The 16,554-nt window shown below is 34.7% G+C and overlaps 1 protein-coding gene across 3 annotated transcripts in view; it reads right to left on the bottom strand.

Annotated features, from left to right (window-relative positions):
- Positions 1 to 16,554, bottom strand: part of opcml (opioid binding protein/cell adhesion molecule-like) — a 153,247-nt gene that overhangs the window by 25,749 nt on the left and 110,944 nt on the right. For 2 of the 3 annotated variants that reach the window (XM_058790260.1, XM_058790259.1), the window contains one exon: positions 8,190 to 8,327. The exons of the other annotated variant lie outside the window; for it this stretch is intronic. In XM_058790260.1, coding sequence (XP_058646243.1) covers positions 8,190 to 8,327 — 138 coding nt within the window. The remainder of the gene's footprint in view (positions 1 to 8,189; positions 8,328 to 16,554) is intronic. 3 annotated transcript variants of the gene reach the window in all.

Raw genomic sequence — 16,554 nt, 5'->3', positions numbered from 1 at the left:
AAGAGTGAAGCCTGAAGTATCAAAAGAGAAGAAAAGAGAAGAGAGCGTGATACGGGAGGGATGCACAAATCTTATATACCCTTACCAAAGTCTAAATATAACAATTAACATAAAGCTGTCGCTAACCATAAAAGGCAAAATCTATCATAGTCCAAAGTCTAACTGTTGACTTAGGCCAAATATACATATGGGTGGTTTCACAACCCCTTTCTATTGTTAACTGCCTACTTGAGGTTAGACAGATATATCAGCTTGGCTTCAATTCCAGACAGTGGTTAATAAAGAGCATAAAGGTTTTGCTGTAAAGGCCATCTTATAGAGCCAAAACTCAATCTTCTTAATAACATATATATTATTACAGGTTGATGGAAAACATAGAATATGCATAAAGTCTCACTACCTTGGTTATTCAAAAATGAAAATCACACACATAAGCATAGACCATATTCATATATGTCAACCACACATAATTTGAGGCAAAAATCATATACATAAGCATAAACCATATTTGTATACGTAATTTTCCCAAAATCCAAGACACCACTTTCCATACAAAAAGCTGTCAGCAGAGCTTGAACAGAATTCTCTGGTAAATTAACACACATCTCTATTCATTGAGCTTGATTTGAAATTACAAACACCAAGACTGCATGGATGTTTTGAAATGGATGTTGTTTTAGATTCATTTTCATTCTGCAAGCTATAATGGGAGTTACCATATAGTAAATGAAAATTCTCATCAACTATACACATTATAGGTAAAACTGTAAAAAAAATTTTTACACATTAAAAGTCACTAATTCCCAAACTGACTCTCAGCTTGCAGTATGCAGTCACAGAAGAGAAAAACAGATTGACGAGTTTCATATCTTGCCACCGAAACTCTTCTGTTTGTTGCAGTGTCAGAATCAAAAGCCTGTGAAGGGATTTTAACAGGCTTTGCAAAGGGACACGCAATGATGAATTAGCTATGTTTAAAAATTAGTCAGAGTCAGACTCATAGGAGCGGCACACGATGACACATTATTAAGCTGTTATGAACCACTCGCATTGCCGAGTTTCCAGGCTGACGCTCCATCCAACTGCGTCACAGGGGGGGCTGCCACATGGAGAAACCCACCGAGACCAATCATGTCAGGCAAAATGAGACTCCATCGCCTCCGTGCAAAATGCACTTCAGACACAGGCAGCGGCTGTTGTAGCACCTTTGAATTATTAATGATCAAAGTTCAGGCGGAATGAGCAGAGTTTGTTGGGTTGGTGATTTAGGCGGCCGAGCACAGAAAGCATTGAGCGGAGGTCTCGCACACCTGTCTGCTATTCAGCTGAAAAATGGCCACGGTTTGACGCGCCTTTGAGAAACATTGGCACCGCGTGTAAGCTAATTTCTCCCCTTGACCCCCATTTCCTCTTCAGGCATTGGCTTCTCATTTTTCTCCGAGCCATTGCGTGTGGCCGTTGGGAAGCGGAGCTAAGCCTGCATTACCTCAGACAACCTCATCTGCAGACAACAAGCGTTATTTGACATGGTCACTGAGGCATGGCTAGTTTCTTGCAGAATATTTGAGTGCAACATACACAAGGGAAAAAATGAAGCAACTTCTTTCCTGGCTATAAAATAATGAGATTTTTTTTTTCAAAAACAAGTAAGAAAATATGTTAAAAGGCCAATCCAACAATGCTGGTAGAAAATCCCTGAAAAGCAGCATGAAAAATACTTGGAACACTATTTGCTTTAATATACTGTAGATGTGACCCAAGAGCTGTAATAAAAAAACAAATTGCAATCCAATATGAAAGAGTAATATTATTACTCATTACAGTGTAATGGCTCTTGTGGTTTCAATCTTACAGATCTAAGTGAAAAAATACAAAGTTACATTGTAAGGAAAAGTTGAATTTGTAAGATAGAATCACAATATGAAATGTAAAGTAACACTGTGAGATATAAAGCTGGATTTGTGACATATATGAGATATAAAGTTGCAACTGTGAGACACATTTTTTGTATGATTGTTCCTTGTATGAGGATTTCCGTAAGAAATACTTTGGTGATCTTGTTGTTGTTGGTGATGTTTGAATTGATTTGTCAAGTGTTTATGATTTGGGGTATGCATGGAGATTGGCATTGTATATATATCATGGCATGAAGAAAAGATTATCTGCCATGTCATTATGATTTTGTGGAACTATGGGCTGAGAGGCCATGTATTCCTGGAATAAATTTGAAACTTGGAACTGTGAGACAGTCACATTTGTGAGATACAAAGTTGCAATTGTGAGATGTAAAGTCACATTTGTTAGATATTAATTCATAAACATGATATAAAGTTAGGTTTGTTAGATAAAGTCAATTGTGAGATTTAAAGTCAAGTTTGTGAGATACTAAGTTCAAGTTGTGAAATATAAAGTTTCAAATGTGAGATCTTAAGGCAGACTTGTGCGCTGTAAAGTCACATGTTTGAGATATAAAATCACAGATCTGATATATTACGCTGTGAAATACAAAGTTGCAAATGTGAGATCTGAAGTCACATATTTGTGAGATATAGTCATTGTTGAAATAAAATCACAATTTTGAGACACTAATTATGTGAGAAACTGTGTAAAGTCCCGATTGGCTTGAGTTGAGAAAAATTTGACTATGATAAATATAGCATTAACAAAATGAGGTTCACTTGGATCCAGTGCTATTAGAAGCAAAATAGTGGCAATATTTACATTACACACAATGTTTGTACCACTGCTATGAGAAAGAAAGAAAGAAAGAAAGAAAGAAAGAAAGAAAGAAAGAAAGAAAGAAAGAAAGAAAACTTGCCAAAACCATTCAAAACTGGTTGAAACTAGTGGAAAATGCTAAATTCATTAATAAATAAACTTGAATAAACAAACAACTCAAAGAATGAAAAAAATGTAAATTGTCAAACTTATGAGATAGTCATTGGTGAGATATAAAATAACAGTTGTAAGATAATAAGATGCTGTGTTGCAAACAAGATATAGTCACACTTGTGAAATATAATTGCATTTGTGAAATAGAGAGATTGTTGCAACAGTGAGATTTAAAGTCATTAACTTTTTTTTCTCCACTCTTGAGGCAAAAAAAGAAAAAAACTTCCATAACTAACACACTGATCAACTAATGTTCAAGTGGGCATGAAAGCAAGTTCATGGTGTCAGCATTCTGAACATCAGCCTTAAGGCTTAAAAATGCTTATGCTGTGCAGCTCCAGACCTTGTTTATGCGTGCAAATGCTAAACCATGCTTAACCAGCGATGTTGTGGAAATTCTAAACAAGATCAATAAAACACAAATTATTCAGTACTTACATCATCCACACATACGTGCATCAGTGTGAAAACAGCTCCAATTTAAATTTTTCTCCGAAGTGCTCACTGTCTTTCTAGAGTTCTGTATGAGTGGATGAGAACCCGCCAAGTACAACGGGAGCCCTCAGAATTAAACCCATTAGAGTGGGATATTCCCACTGACACGCAGCCTGTGGGTGCTCACAAACTGCGCATGATGAGTGCAAATCCATTTTCTAAAGTGCCAAATGGTGCAATGTCATCTGTAGGGGACAAATCCAGTCTGCCATATGCTGCGAATGAAGAACCGGCAAACTACAACAACAGCTGGCCACTTGAAAACACAATTTTCATTGCTGCATCGTGTAACTGCAGATCCGTCTAATTCAATTATCATTAAAGGCGTAAAAATATCGAATGCATGGCAAGCATGTGTTTATACATCCTGCATTACGAATCACGTTTACTCATGTAAGTAATGATATATTCGCATGTTCATTGCACATGTATCAAAATAAAAGCGACTTTTTGTGTCCCAAATTTTTGCTTTCTTTGTTGCCCGTGACAGCTCTACCTCTGCAAATAGTATGCCCTGCAATAACAGTATGATTGCCATTCAACAGCAACGCCACTATATCAAACCACTGTGCTACCGGCATGCCAATCAAATCTTGACAATGCCAAATTAAAGGCCTTGAACTTTCCACTGCATGTGGAGAAAAAAATCAGTTATCTTCAATGTCAGTGCAGTGCACTCAAAGACATTCTTCAAACAATTTGATAAGCACACTTGAAAATGAATTTTCTGTTTCTAAAAAAGTATTACACCCTCTGAAGAGTGCAACTGTCTTTCAAGTATTGACATCTTATTTTCTGTCTTTTCATGCCAATGTTTGTCAATAGCAATTTTCAGTGGTTGAATTTCTCTTGCCAACATAACAGGTTATGGAATCAGTTCAAACTAAACATTCAATGGCCCACAAAATGATGAAATATGCAATATGTGTTATGGCAAGCTATTTAAATGCTAATTTATGAGATTAGTTAAATAAGTGTAACACCATTACATGTATTTAACACAATTAAAACATTTATCTAATTTGACATTAAACTGCTTAATTTTGTTCTGTCTTTTAAAGAAGTGTTAGAAAACAGCACAAGTGTCCACGCTTTTGCCAAGCTCTTGTGTATTGCGGTGTAAATGAGAAGGACCTTCTTAATGTCAGTTTTATTTATTAATCAATCACATTATTCATGATTCATTAATCTGTCAGCATACATTCTTATGGTTATGTGAAGGATCTTTAACATCCACCAAACCTTTCCAATGCACAAAAGGTTCTTTATAGTGGAAAATGTACTTTAGATTATTAAAATGCTCTTTATATTTAGAAGAAGAAAAAAAAGGCTCTTGAAAGGTTTTTTTTTTTTTTAACACAATATGGTTCTTTTATGGCATTGTTCCAATTGTGAGATAAAAAGCCACAATGTAAGATGTAAAGTCGGGTTTGTGAGATGTAAAGTCAGGTTTGTGAGATATAAAGTCACAATTGTGACGTCAAATCACACTGTGAGATATAAAGTCTCAATCTTTAGATATAAAGTCACAATGTAAGATGTTCAGTCAGATTTGCGATATATAAAGTCACACTTGTGAGATATAAAATCACAATCTGTCAACATATATTCTCATGGATCCATGAAGAACTTTTAACATCCATGGAACCTTTTCGCTGCACAAAAGCTTCTTTATAGTGGAAAATGTTCTTCACACACACACACACACACATACACAAAGATTCTTTTAAGAACTGTTCAGAGAAATGTTCTTTTGGGAACCAAAAATGGTTCATCTATGCCACTGCTGAAACCAGTACCATATACGCAGAGTAAGCAGTTTGCGTAGGGAACCAATTCCCAGGGGAGCACCATCGCAGTTGCTCAAAAGAAAAACAAAAAGAAAAATTCTATTAATATTAAAATTAGCATATACATAAATAAAAATATAAACATGACCATAGGTCTATATATATATAATTATTTAAAAAATGCATTTTACGGTGAACGCAGTAGGCAGTGAAGCGCCACGTGACGCATCCGCTCGCACCTCATGTTTGCGTCTGAATGCAAATGATAATAATTTGATGGACAGCTATGCCTGTGAAAAGACGTCAGCAATCTGGCACCGAGAAAAAAAAAAGAAAAGAAAAAGAAAAGATGATAAGTCCTCACTTTCAGGTACATTCATAATCCGGTGAAACGTTTTTGGCTGTTGACATTAATAATGTGTTTTAATGTTTCCATGTTCCTTTATGAAAATTAGCCATGGTTTTACTACGAATAAAACCAAAAATCATGGTTCTTGTAGACATGGTAACCACAAATTAACCATGGTTTTGTTACTTCAAATAATAGTTTACAAAGAAGTATTAAGATAATATTTTTTGTGTGTGGTTATAAAAACAGACATAAGGCCAACAACAGCCTTTAAAATGACCTAAAATGCATTATATAAAAACAATGAGGCAATAATGATTGGCTAGCCTAATTCATAATTATATGGTTTCATTGAAAAACACTGTTAAAATACATAATGTAATACGAAATAAACAATTTATGTACATTGTATATTATTACAAATGCCTGCAAAGTGTGCCAAAGGCCTGGTAATTGCTGCTGTTACACTTACAGGACGATCAAGTCCTTGTTTAATAGGCTACTGACCAAACATTAAATTCAAACTCCACTTCAAAATCTTTGATTTTTGGCCACCTTTTTGTGATAGATTACACAGCCTCTATAATTTCTTCGATAAAAACATGTGGACATCACAACCCTTACAAAAATGAACCATGGTTTTATCTAGTAAAACTGCTTAATTTTCTTTTGCGTGATTTCTGAATTCTTGAGACTATAAAATCAATCAGACAGTTACTGTATTAATAAATTCATAGCCATAGGTAACTGTTTAGAGCTACAATTGTAATTTGCAAATAATACAATTTAATTACAATTTATTTAGTTATTTACTTTTATATTTTATTAAAGTTCTACTTATACTATACTACCTATAGTAGGTTTTTTTTTTTTTTTTTTTATACTTCCAAAATATTTGAGGGAGGGGGCATAACAATACAATTCTTCTTAGGGTGCCTATTTGGCCAGCAGCGGCCCTGGCTGTAACCTTTAAGAGTGCAAGTTAAAGTTTCACCAGTAGACTCAGCAACATTTTGTTGTACAATATACTGAAAAACTGTTTTCTCATATCAGAAGCAGAAAGTCCACACACAGCCTGATTTATTGTGTTTTGCTTTGCACTGACCCTAAAGCTACCTCTAGTGCTAATGTTCCTGTTAGGTTTGTTCTAGTCTTTCCAGTGATGGACCGAGACTAAAAAAAAATCTTTAGTCTGACCCATCACAACATTTTGTCTGCTGCATTACTGTTGATGTGGAATCATCTCTCAATCTACATCTGATTGGTGCATTGGGATAAGGCTGCGCATTACTGCTGGACTAGGATCAATTGTTCCTACTCAAATCCAAACCTTAACTATAAGTCTGATGGGGAAATCTGACTGTAGATCAGAAAACTGTCTTTAATTTGAAATGTTCCAATGTGCAATTCATAAAATAAAAATAAAAAATTTATTTAAACACTCAAATACCTCTTTTATCCTTAGGATTGTTTAACTGAAGAAAATCAACATTTAGCTATGTCGACAGAGCTGCTGAACAATCCAGAAAAAAATTAATATTCAGGTTTTCACTTCAGCTGTGAAAGTTGACAGAAAAAAGAGAATGAAACATCCCTCACGTCTTATTTCTTTCATTAGGCTTCACACATAAATGTCAACACAGATAACGTCCTATTCCTGCAAGCTGGCTGACATTAAATGACACCCCGTGCACAGACTTTTATATTGCTTTCTCTGCAAAGTGATTTCGCAGACTGAATCCTTTCTCTTCTTGCTTGACTCGTGTACAGCTGTGGTTTCCATTATAACAGATGAATTAAAATGCAGCCAGTGTCCTGGAAGTCGGGTAGTGGAGGAAGACATGAATATGTAGTAAACGTGAGGGATTTACTCTTAGCTGTGCTGAGGCTGCTTGACATTATTTGATATCAGATCCAAACCCCCTTCAAAAATTGCCCCAGATTCACTTTCCTCGTGTAAAGTCTGACAAATGTCTAAATATCTAATTGAAAGAAAATGATGAAGAGTCATGTGAGGAGCCACTGCCTACTGATGAATAGAAAATGAGACATTAACATAAAAACTGTATGTCGAATGAAGCTGATTGAGAATTCTTATTATTTGCACAACAAAATTAGGTCATCTCTCACAAGATACAATAGATAATTTAGCCCATGACCATGAGTGAGCTTCAATATAAGAGAGAGTTCACCCCAAATCAAATCTGTCTTCATCCAAACCTGCATGACGTTCTTTATTTCTTCCGTTTTTAAACACCAAAAGGGACTAAAAGCATCATAGTAGTGCTCCATATGAGTCCTGCGGTATATCCCAGGACATTTTTTGTGGGAGAGACTGGAATTAAAGTCCATTTTGGTTGAGCTATCACTTTAAGAAATGTAACTAGTGGCATTGCCTAGATCAGGGATACTCAAATCTGACTCGCGAGATCCACTTTCCTGCAGAGTTTAGTTGTAACCCTAATCAAACACACCTGAGCATGCTAATCAGTGTCTTCAGGATCATTAGAAAATCACAGGTAAGTGAGTTTGATCAGGGTTGGGGCTAAACTCTGCAGAAAAGTGGATCTCGCGAGCCAGATTTGAGGATCACTGGCCTAGATAATTAACTATGCTATATTTTCTGTAAACAGCACTGCAACATAAAGGAAGATTTCCTTTACCTTTTCCGTCACCTTTGGAAGAACGGAATTTCCACAAAATGCTGGGTTCAGGTCGTCCGATGGCCAGACACATGAGGCTTACGTTACTGCCCTCGTTCACTGAAACATCTGCGGATATGTTTACAATCCTGGCAGGAACTGCAAAAAAACAACATAATGCAATACTGTAATCACACATTTGATAAAACGTCTGCAAAACAAATGTTGGCACTTATGTGATTAATCATCTATGAACAAAAAATGATGACATCATCAGTACCCAGAGGATGTTTACAGTGTATTGTTATCTTTCATCAGGATGTGCGTATTTTATAGTACAGTTTTACCGTAAACTACAGTACAGTTTTTATAAAAATATAGATCTCATATTCAGATTGTTGTGACTTTGTGGTGACAGCTTGGAAGATTATGATATGTACTACTGTAGTATATACAGTAAAAACCAGTAATATTGTGAAATGATTTAAATAACTGTTTTCTGTTTTTATATCTGTTAAAATATAATTTATTCCTGTGATAGCTGAAACAGAATTTTCATCAGTCATTACTCAAGTCTTCAGTGTCACATGATCTTTCAGAAATAATTGTAATATGCTCAAGAAACATGTCCAATTTCAACAAAAACTGTGCTGTTTAATATTTCTTGTGGACACATTTTTAGGATTCTTTGATGAATAGTAAGTCCAAAAAACAGCATAAAATAATACAAAAAAACCTTTATTGCATTATAAATGTTTTTACTGTCACATTTAGCTAAAATTATACATTTTCAAAAAAAAAAAAAAAAGTGTTTATATAGATAATTTATAGTTCTACACTGTAAAAAAATGATAAGTTGACTTAACTTTAAAAAAATTGAGGAAACCCGTTGCCTTAAAATTATTAAGTAAATAATAATAAAAAAAATTATAATTTAAGTGAATTGTCAAGTTCACTGTAGCATCAGAACGAGTCAGATAAAACTAAGATTCGATCAGGACATCGAAACATGAGGAGCCGAAATTCCAGGAGAACATGACAACGTCGTAAAGATGCCTATCTCCGACCTCTGGAGCAAGCCTAACCAACAAGCCTCTTCCAGAACAGTTTGCAACATTAAGACAAAATAACACTTATTGATAAGTGTTCAACGCAGGAAGGAGATCGTCAAATTTGGGGTAAATAATCAAGATTAATGGTCAAAGAGATGGCCATCACATGTGTTCCACGAGAGAAATCACAAGCTTCTTTAGATTGACTTTTCCCCCACACATAGAAGACAAAGAACCAGAGGGAAATCCTTCTGTCCAAAGAACATGTCTTTTGGTCCCCACAGATCTACACAGAGACTTTCTTTTTCATATGCATATAAAATCATCCTAAAAGGAACTTTTCTAGGCATAACACTATATTATGTATGTAACCACACATTAGACTATCATGTTTTAAGCACATATTATGTATGTCTTTCTAATAACTATTGAATGACTTTAAGGTTTATTCATGTTTGGTATGTATGAGCTTGACAATTCTAGCTTGAAACGTTTCTTCCAACTGATTCTTTGTCAAATGTATCATATTCTGGTTATAGAAATCACATCCAAAATTATACTTTGCAAGAGTGTGTAAAATTCAGACCATGTGACTGATAACATGCGGATTTATGATGGAAGGAACAACCCTAGCTAAGATAATAGCCTATCTAATTGGTCAAGACACCAGATGGGATGTGTCCAAAAAGCCGAGTTTAAAACCTCAGGACACATCAATTCTCCCCTTCTTCCCTTCTCCTCTTCTTCTTCTCGCCACCGCGTTTTGACGCTGTTTTAGCGCTCTTTGAGCGTGCTCTGGCCTACAGGCTAGTTGCTACTTAACACCACGATGAGAGAAAAACCACCTAGTCTTGTTACTCATTTTATTCTTTTACTTTAGTTTCTTTTCTTTCCGTTGAGTCTCGTGTTCAAAAGTTAAGTTTGCCGCAAAGTCCAGCTCCGACTGCACCCGCTTCAAACTTCAACCAGCAACGGACTCCAAGACCATCCTCGGCCAACGCCCAACCATTGGCTTCCCAAGACATCACTTCAAAGACTACTGAACTTCCAGCCAATCACCAACTCGGGAAAACCCCTTTCCTGCAACGACGACGAGAGAAGGGAATCCTTGTAACCAAAGGCAACGCAAGTAAAACAACTCCAGATTCTAACTGAACTGGTGCATTTAATATAAAATTTAGCCTCATTGAGAAACTCAATGCGAGGGTTAATTAAGTGATTGATGGTTGTTCAGGTCTATGTGATAGCACATATCGCTATAAACTTGGGATTTCACTTTCTCATTCTCTTAAACTCATCCTTTCTCTCTTTCTGCAACGTGTGAATGTGTGAATGTGTGTTCATGTTAGATTAGTTTATGTCTTAGGTTTATATAAATAAAGTCGTATTTATATTTAAAAGAGAAGTATCTTGTGTTTTGTGCTTACAAGTTAATGTCTTAATCTGCCGATCTTGTTACTGTGCTTATTAATAGTGTTTTCACTATATTTTGGATTTTAATATCCAGTGCAGAATTAATGTTATACGGCTCGTTCAGTGAATCGCTGCCGACTCAGTGATCAGCCGCAAAACAGTGATTCTGTTCAAATTCCCTATAAAATCATAAATGATTCCCTTTAAATTAAATTAAATTATATTTATGTATCAAACCCTACATCACTTAACTTTTCTTTTACTATTATTATTTACTTAATCATTTTAAGGCAACGGGTTTCCTCAATTTTTTTTTTAAGTTAAGTCAACTTGTCACTTTTTACAGTGTATATTTGATATTCTCCAATCCATAGAGACTGGTGTATGAACCATGATTCTAATTTGAATACTGTGAATCTAGAATCCAAGGTCTGTTCTTTATAACAATTCTGACTACATTTTAATTAGGTGGTTATCCCCTAACAGTGAATTTGTTCTAAAGTGTAACCCTTGAGTTTTGAAATCCTTCCAATTATAGAACCATACAGTAATTGAATTGATTACACATCAATCAAATGATTCTTTAGGCTTTGTAGATAAATCTACATTCAGTTGATTAGAATAACGCCTCAGAATTACATGCTGTGGTTTGATTGACGTGATGAGATGAGCAGGTCACGCTCTGTTAAGGTAATGTTGTTTATAACGTGACTGAAACTGGAAATGGTACCCAGACAGTCTGTCAGTTTTCTTGACTGTGTTCCATGTTTCAGTCTGAATAAACCAAGCAGCCAGTATCTCAGAGATATTATTTAGTTGGCGTCCTATCGGGCCTGCCTCATACGGGAGTCTGCTATCTATGTTTGCTGAAAAAGTAAATATTTTATGGTAAATTCTGTTTACTGAAGTTTTAGTGAGTCATCCAAGCAGGCACAAGAATTTTCTTAAGGGACGTCACTCACACACACACAGGTACACCATCATGCACACAAACACACTCCAATATGACTGAATAATTGATCTGCAAAAGAAGTCTGGACTGCAAGCCAAAAAACAGCTGCTAAGATACAGATACCGAGGTCAGAGTCTTCCATCTTTCAGCAATTTGACTGCTGATTCGCTCACGTGCCGTTTAATATTTAGCATATTAATGGCAATGATTCAGACAAATGTGTAATGGAAAACATAAATTAATTTTGTTTCAAATAAATCCAGTTATCCACGTAAGCCATCAGTATATGACAATATTGTGTCTTATCTATCAAATCATAACAGCAGGGGGAAAGTCCTGATGGGACTAATTAAATTTTTACTCCAGAACAATCATTTTCTGTCTGTAATAAAACTGAAAATACTTCAAAAGAACAAGTTTCACAAGTTATAGCTTAAGTGAGTCTGTGTGTGTGTGCATGGCACAAGGTTGATGCAATGAAATTGGCCAAAATGAATCATCATTCAAACGGGCATGTGCATATTTGTGTCTCTGACAGGGTTATTAACTTAAACTAAAACTATAAAAAGTCAAGTTCATTACTTGAAATAAAATGAATTTTAACTGAACTAAAATAAAAAAATAAAAAGATTATTTTTATATATATATATATATATATATATAACAGAAAAACAGAAACAGAAAATTTAACAATAAAAATGGATTCACAATATTAATATACATTATAACTATAATAGTATCTCAGTGATACTCAAATGCCAGTGGTCTCTGAATATATTTGTCATTTAAAAATACGTAAATATTACATATTTTAATTATATATGTATTTATATATTTTAAATAACTCATCTAAGATTAATAATAATAATAATAATAATTATTATTATTATTATTATTATTGTTATTCTTATTATTCAATAATTATTATTTGTGGTTTTCTTTTCTATGGATTTTTTTTTAATCATTTTTGGAGGGCAGGAATTCTTATCACAAATTAAGTAACCCATTTCGGCTCATTTGTTCTGCACTTTTCTGTATTCATGCAGGCATAAATAACAAAAATAAAATAATTTAAAAAACCACTTAATAATTGTAAATACTAATTATTTAACTTAATTTTTAAATATTTACTGGAATGAAGAATAAAAATCTAGAATAACAAATAAATAAATAAAAAAAACAAAAAAAAACAAACAAAGCCTACATTTTTCTCAAAAAAACAAAAATCAACCGCAAAATTAGTAACCGCAAAAACTGGCATGTGTTTGTACATACAGTGAGGGTAAATGCAGTGACCGTACCTCAGCTGTATTCCAGAGAGCACAATCACAGCAAAAGACGAGAGTGTACGAGAGCCCTTTGCTTCTTTCTGGTGAATATTTCATCCTGTGACGAGCACTTTCTTTGAGTCGCTGTGCTTTTCACCATCCCACATTCCCTGTGTTCTCAACACTTCCCTCCCTTACATCAAAGGTATTGTTTCATCCCTGTATCTCAATCTATAATTGATAGCTTCGGCTTTCTAACCATGAATCCCAAATTCAGGCCACTGTTCAAACAGACCAGTTTGAGCTCCTCGAAAGAAGAGAGGACAGAGTTCAGAGCGTGAACAGGCAGAATGACTATACTAACATTTTCCAAAGAGACAACACTCAAGTCAAGTTATGTAACTCAGGTTACCTCTCCTCAGGAGCGTGTGTGTGTTTGTGGTAAACTGCTGAAAGTGGATCCATCATTCTCAGCCAAATGACAAGCCTCAACCATCCTCAAGTTCATGATGAAGTATCTTTCTGTCTACGTGCCCAAATTCCCACCATCTCTGAGCAATACCTGTATTTTTAATTGGACATGCGCTGGGTTAAAATAACTGCAGAAGGCAGAAAACCCACAGAAATCAGTGGGAGAAAAACTCATTCGTGAGCTGCCTCTGGTGATATAGCTGCCGCTAATGTTTCACCCGGGCAAATTGCACTGGCTTCGTCTCTACATTTATATTCTCATAACCCTACTGAATCTTTCCAATGGCTCATTACTGCTCTTTAAAATGAGGAAAAAAAGAGCTGCCTCCTGATGCAATGGTGGAAACTGAAGCATACTATATAGAAAACTGCAACAAGGGATTGGAAAAGCAGCAGCCATAAAAATATGGCAGCAAGGGAATGTTGAGTTAAAGACAAAAATGTAACCACTATACATTTTGTAGTGAACTTAAAAAAAATGCATAGCACACACACACACACACTGTATATATATATATATATAAGAAAAATATAAATCATTACACTTTCTTTATATAAACACATTTTCTAATTATTCATTATTATTTATTATAGAACTAATTATTAATTCATCAAGATATCTTTCAAGTATGTCTTTTTGAAAGTGAAAGATGGAAATCAAAGTAAGGAAATGTCACTGGAAATCTTATATAATTGAAGTAGTTATATTTGAACTAAATATTTTTTTCATTTATTTTTAAGTTTTACTATTATGAATACATCACTATTAATATATATATATATATATATATATCACTATTGAAATATTTATTTAATTTGAATAGTGTGTATCACTATCCTTAATTCAGTCATCCTATACAGTATAAAATAAAATAAAATAAAATAAGGGCACTACAAAGCAATATGACAGCATGAAGTTTTGCCACTGACACAGAGCAGTCAACTAAAATGCTTGTGTTTTCCTCTAAGATCTCTTAAAGGATAAAGACTGGCAGCAATCAATTTCCATATGGCTTCCTATTCCGAAATGACAAGGCCCATATCCTTAGAGAATCCATTGGTCAAAAATGTGTCAATCATCAAATCGCAAAATGTATTGGAATAATTTTTTTCATCCGCCACTATAGAGTGACAGCGTCAATCATTGTAGACTATGCTGTAAAACTACAGCGATGAAAATACCACCAAAAGCCTGCGCCTCAATGTCTAAAAGATTGCAATGTCAAACCGCTGACGCCTGTGGGTTTTACATATTGTCAGGAATATTTCGAAGCATTTAGCGTATCATTCACCTTGTTCTTATGTATGCGGAAAGCTTTTAATAGATCTCTCAGGGAAAGGAAAGACAGTCAGAGAAGCCTGTAATTTTGTAAAATAAAATCAAAATGTCTTTTAAATGCTCCATTAGAAAGTCCATTAAGAAAAAAAAATCCTGTAAATCACATTTAGACCAATATGCATTACATATTATATGACTACCCGGCCTGCCTGCATCGATTTATTTATTATTTTGTAATATTACTGGTTTGTTCTTAGCCCAATGGGGAAATCAAACAACTAGGGTGTTTTCATATAACACATGCTGAGTGAACATTATGGTGTGTTTTGTGCAGTGATTGCCTCTTCACTCCTTTCTAATAACAATACTAATGAGTCATATTGTGCCATCAGAGCAAGCTACAGGTCTCTCGCCTCAGAAAAGAGCAGCTCATTTAGCCGCTTTCAGTTATTACAGTTGTGGAGAAAAGCAATCACCCTACTGCAATCCCATCTCTATCACATCTATCTGGCACTGCTGTGGCTGAAACATCTCAAAACATTAACAATGGCACCGTTTCAAGGTTGATAAAAAGCAGGATCAATTGTCCTTGTTATCCAGTTATTCATTAGACGGGTGGATTATTATAGGCATAAAGTTTGGTCCAGTTTGCAGCCTATTGTGGCCCTGAACCACCTGCTTAGACAGGAAAGGTCTGAGCAATCACAGCTCATTCCACAATACAACTCATTTAAAACTATCAGTGAATAAAATACAATGCTACCGATTTAAACAAACATCTGCTACTCACTGTAGAAAAAAAACTGAACTTGTGAAAAGAAAAGACTAAATTTGTGACATTTTCTGCTCTCCAAACATAAATAGTATATGATAAGAAGAAGAAGAATCTGTCTTCCAAAAATATTTAGTACCATAAACCCACAGAAAAGAAAGCCACAAATGATATGCTAATAATAATAATAATAATAATTATTATTATTATTATTATTATTAAAATAAAATAATTATTATAATGTCATTTAATTATTATAAATATTTGGGCTAACACATATCAGAAAACATTAAACATTAAAAAAAAAATAGTATTATTATTATTGTTGTTGTTGTTATTATTAATTAAATATTATAAGGCCATATAATTATTATAAATTACATGTACTAGCACATGTTAGAAAACAATTAAACATTATTGTTATTATTATTTCTAAGTAAGTAATGATCTCAATTTTGTCTCAGATTTATCCCCTTTAGAGATCTCAACAATGTTTAAAATACTAAAATTAAGTCTGCAACAAAGATTATAACTTCTTATAAACTTGTCTCTTCGAATTCGGACAAGACTATTTTGACTATTCAGACAAATTTATCTGAGACCTATAAAAATCTGATCTCTGATGTTTTATTTGCTATGCTGTAAGTTATTCTTGTAGCTAATGTTTAAAGACGTGAACATATGCAGATGCAGATTCTAATACCATGCCTCCACAGTGCTATTTTAGCTATGACAGCGAAACATTTCTAAATGTGGTATTTCCTGCCTCATGTGTCCGAACTCCCACAAAGTCTCCCACAAACCTGTATTTTCAATTGGCCTCGTAGAGGGTTGAAATAACTGAAGCAGAAGGCAGAAAACCCACAGAACTCAGTGGGTGAAAAACGGATTCCCGCACTGCCTCTGGTGATATAGCTGCTGCTAATGTGTCACCCAGGCAAATTGCACTGGTTTTGTCCTGCCATTTATATTCTCATAACCCTACTGAATCTTTCCAATGGCTCATTACTGCTCTTTAAAATGAGGAAAAAAGCTACTCCTCAATCCAGTAACAAGAGCTGAAGCTTATTACAGAAATGTGCAGAGAATTGAGAGGCAGTCTTATCCCTCTCCCCACGGAGGAGAAAGTTCGAGGCTAATCTAAAATAGAGACACATCATTACACTTCAGCAAACGAAA

Source organism: Onychostoma macrolepis, chromosome 10, assembly GCF_012432095.1.
Source record: "Onychostoma macrolepis isolate SWU-2019 chromosome 10, ASM1243209v1, whole genome shotgun sequence".
Taxonomy (NCBI): Eukaryota; Metazoa; Chordata; class Actinopteri; order Cypriniformes; family Cyprinidae; genus Onychostoma; species Onychostoma macrolepis.
The sequence above is the reverse complement of the archived record's forward strand: the minus strand, read 5'-3'. Positions and strand labels throughout refer to the sequence as shown.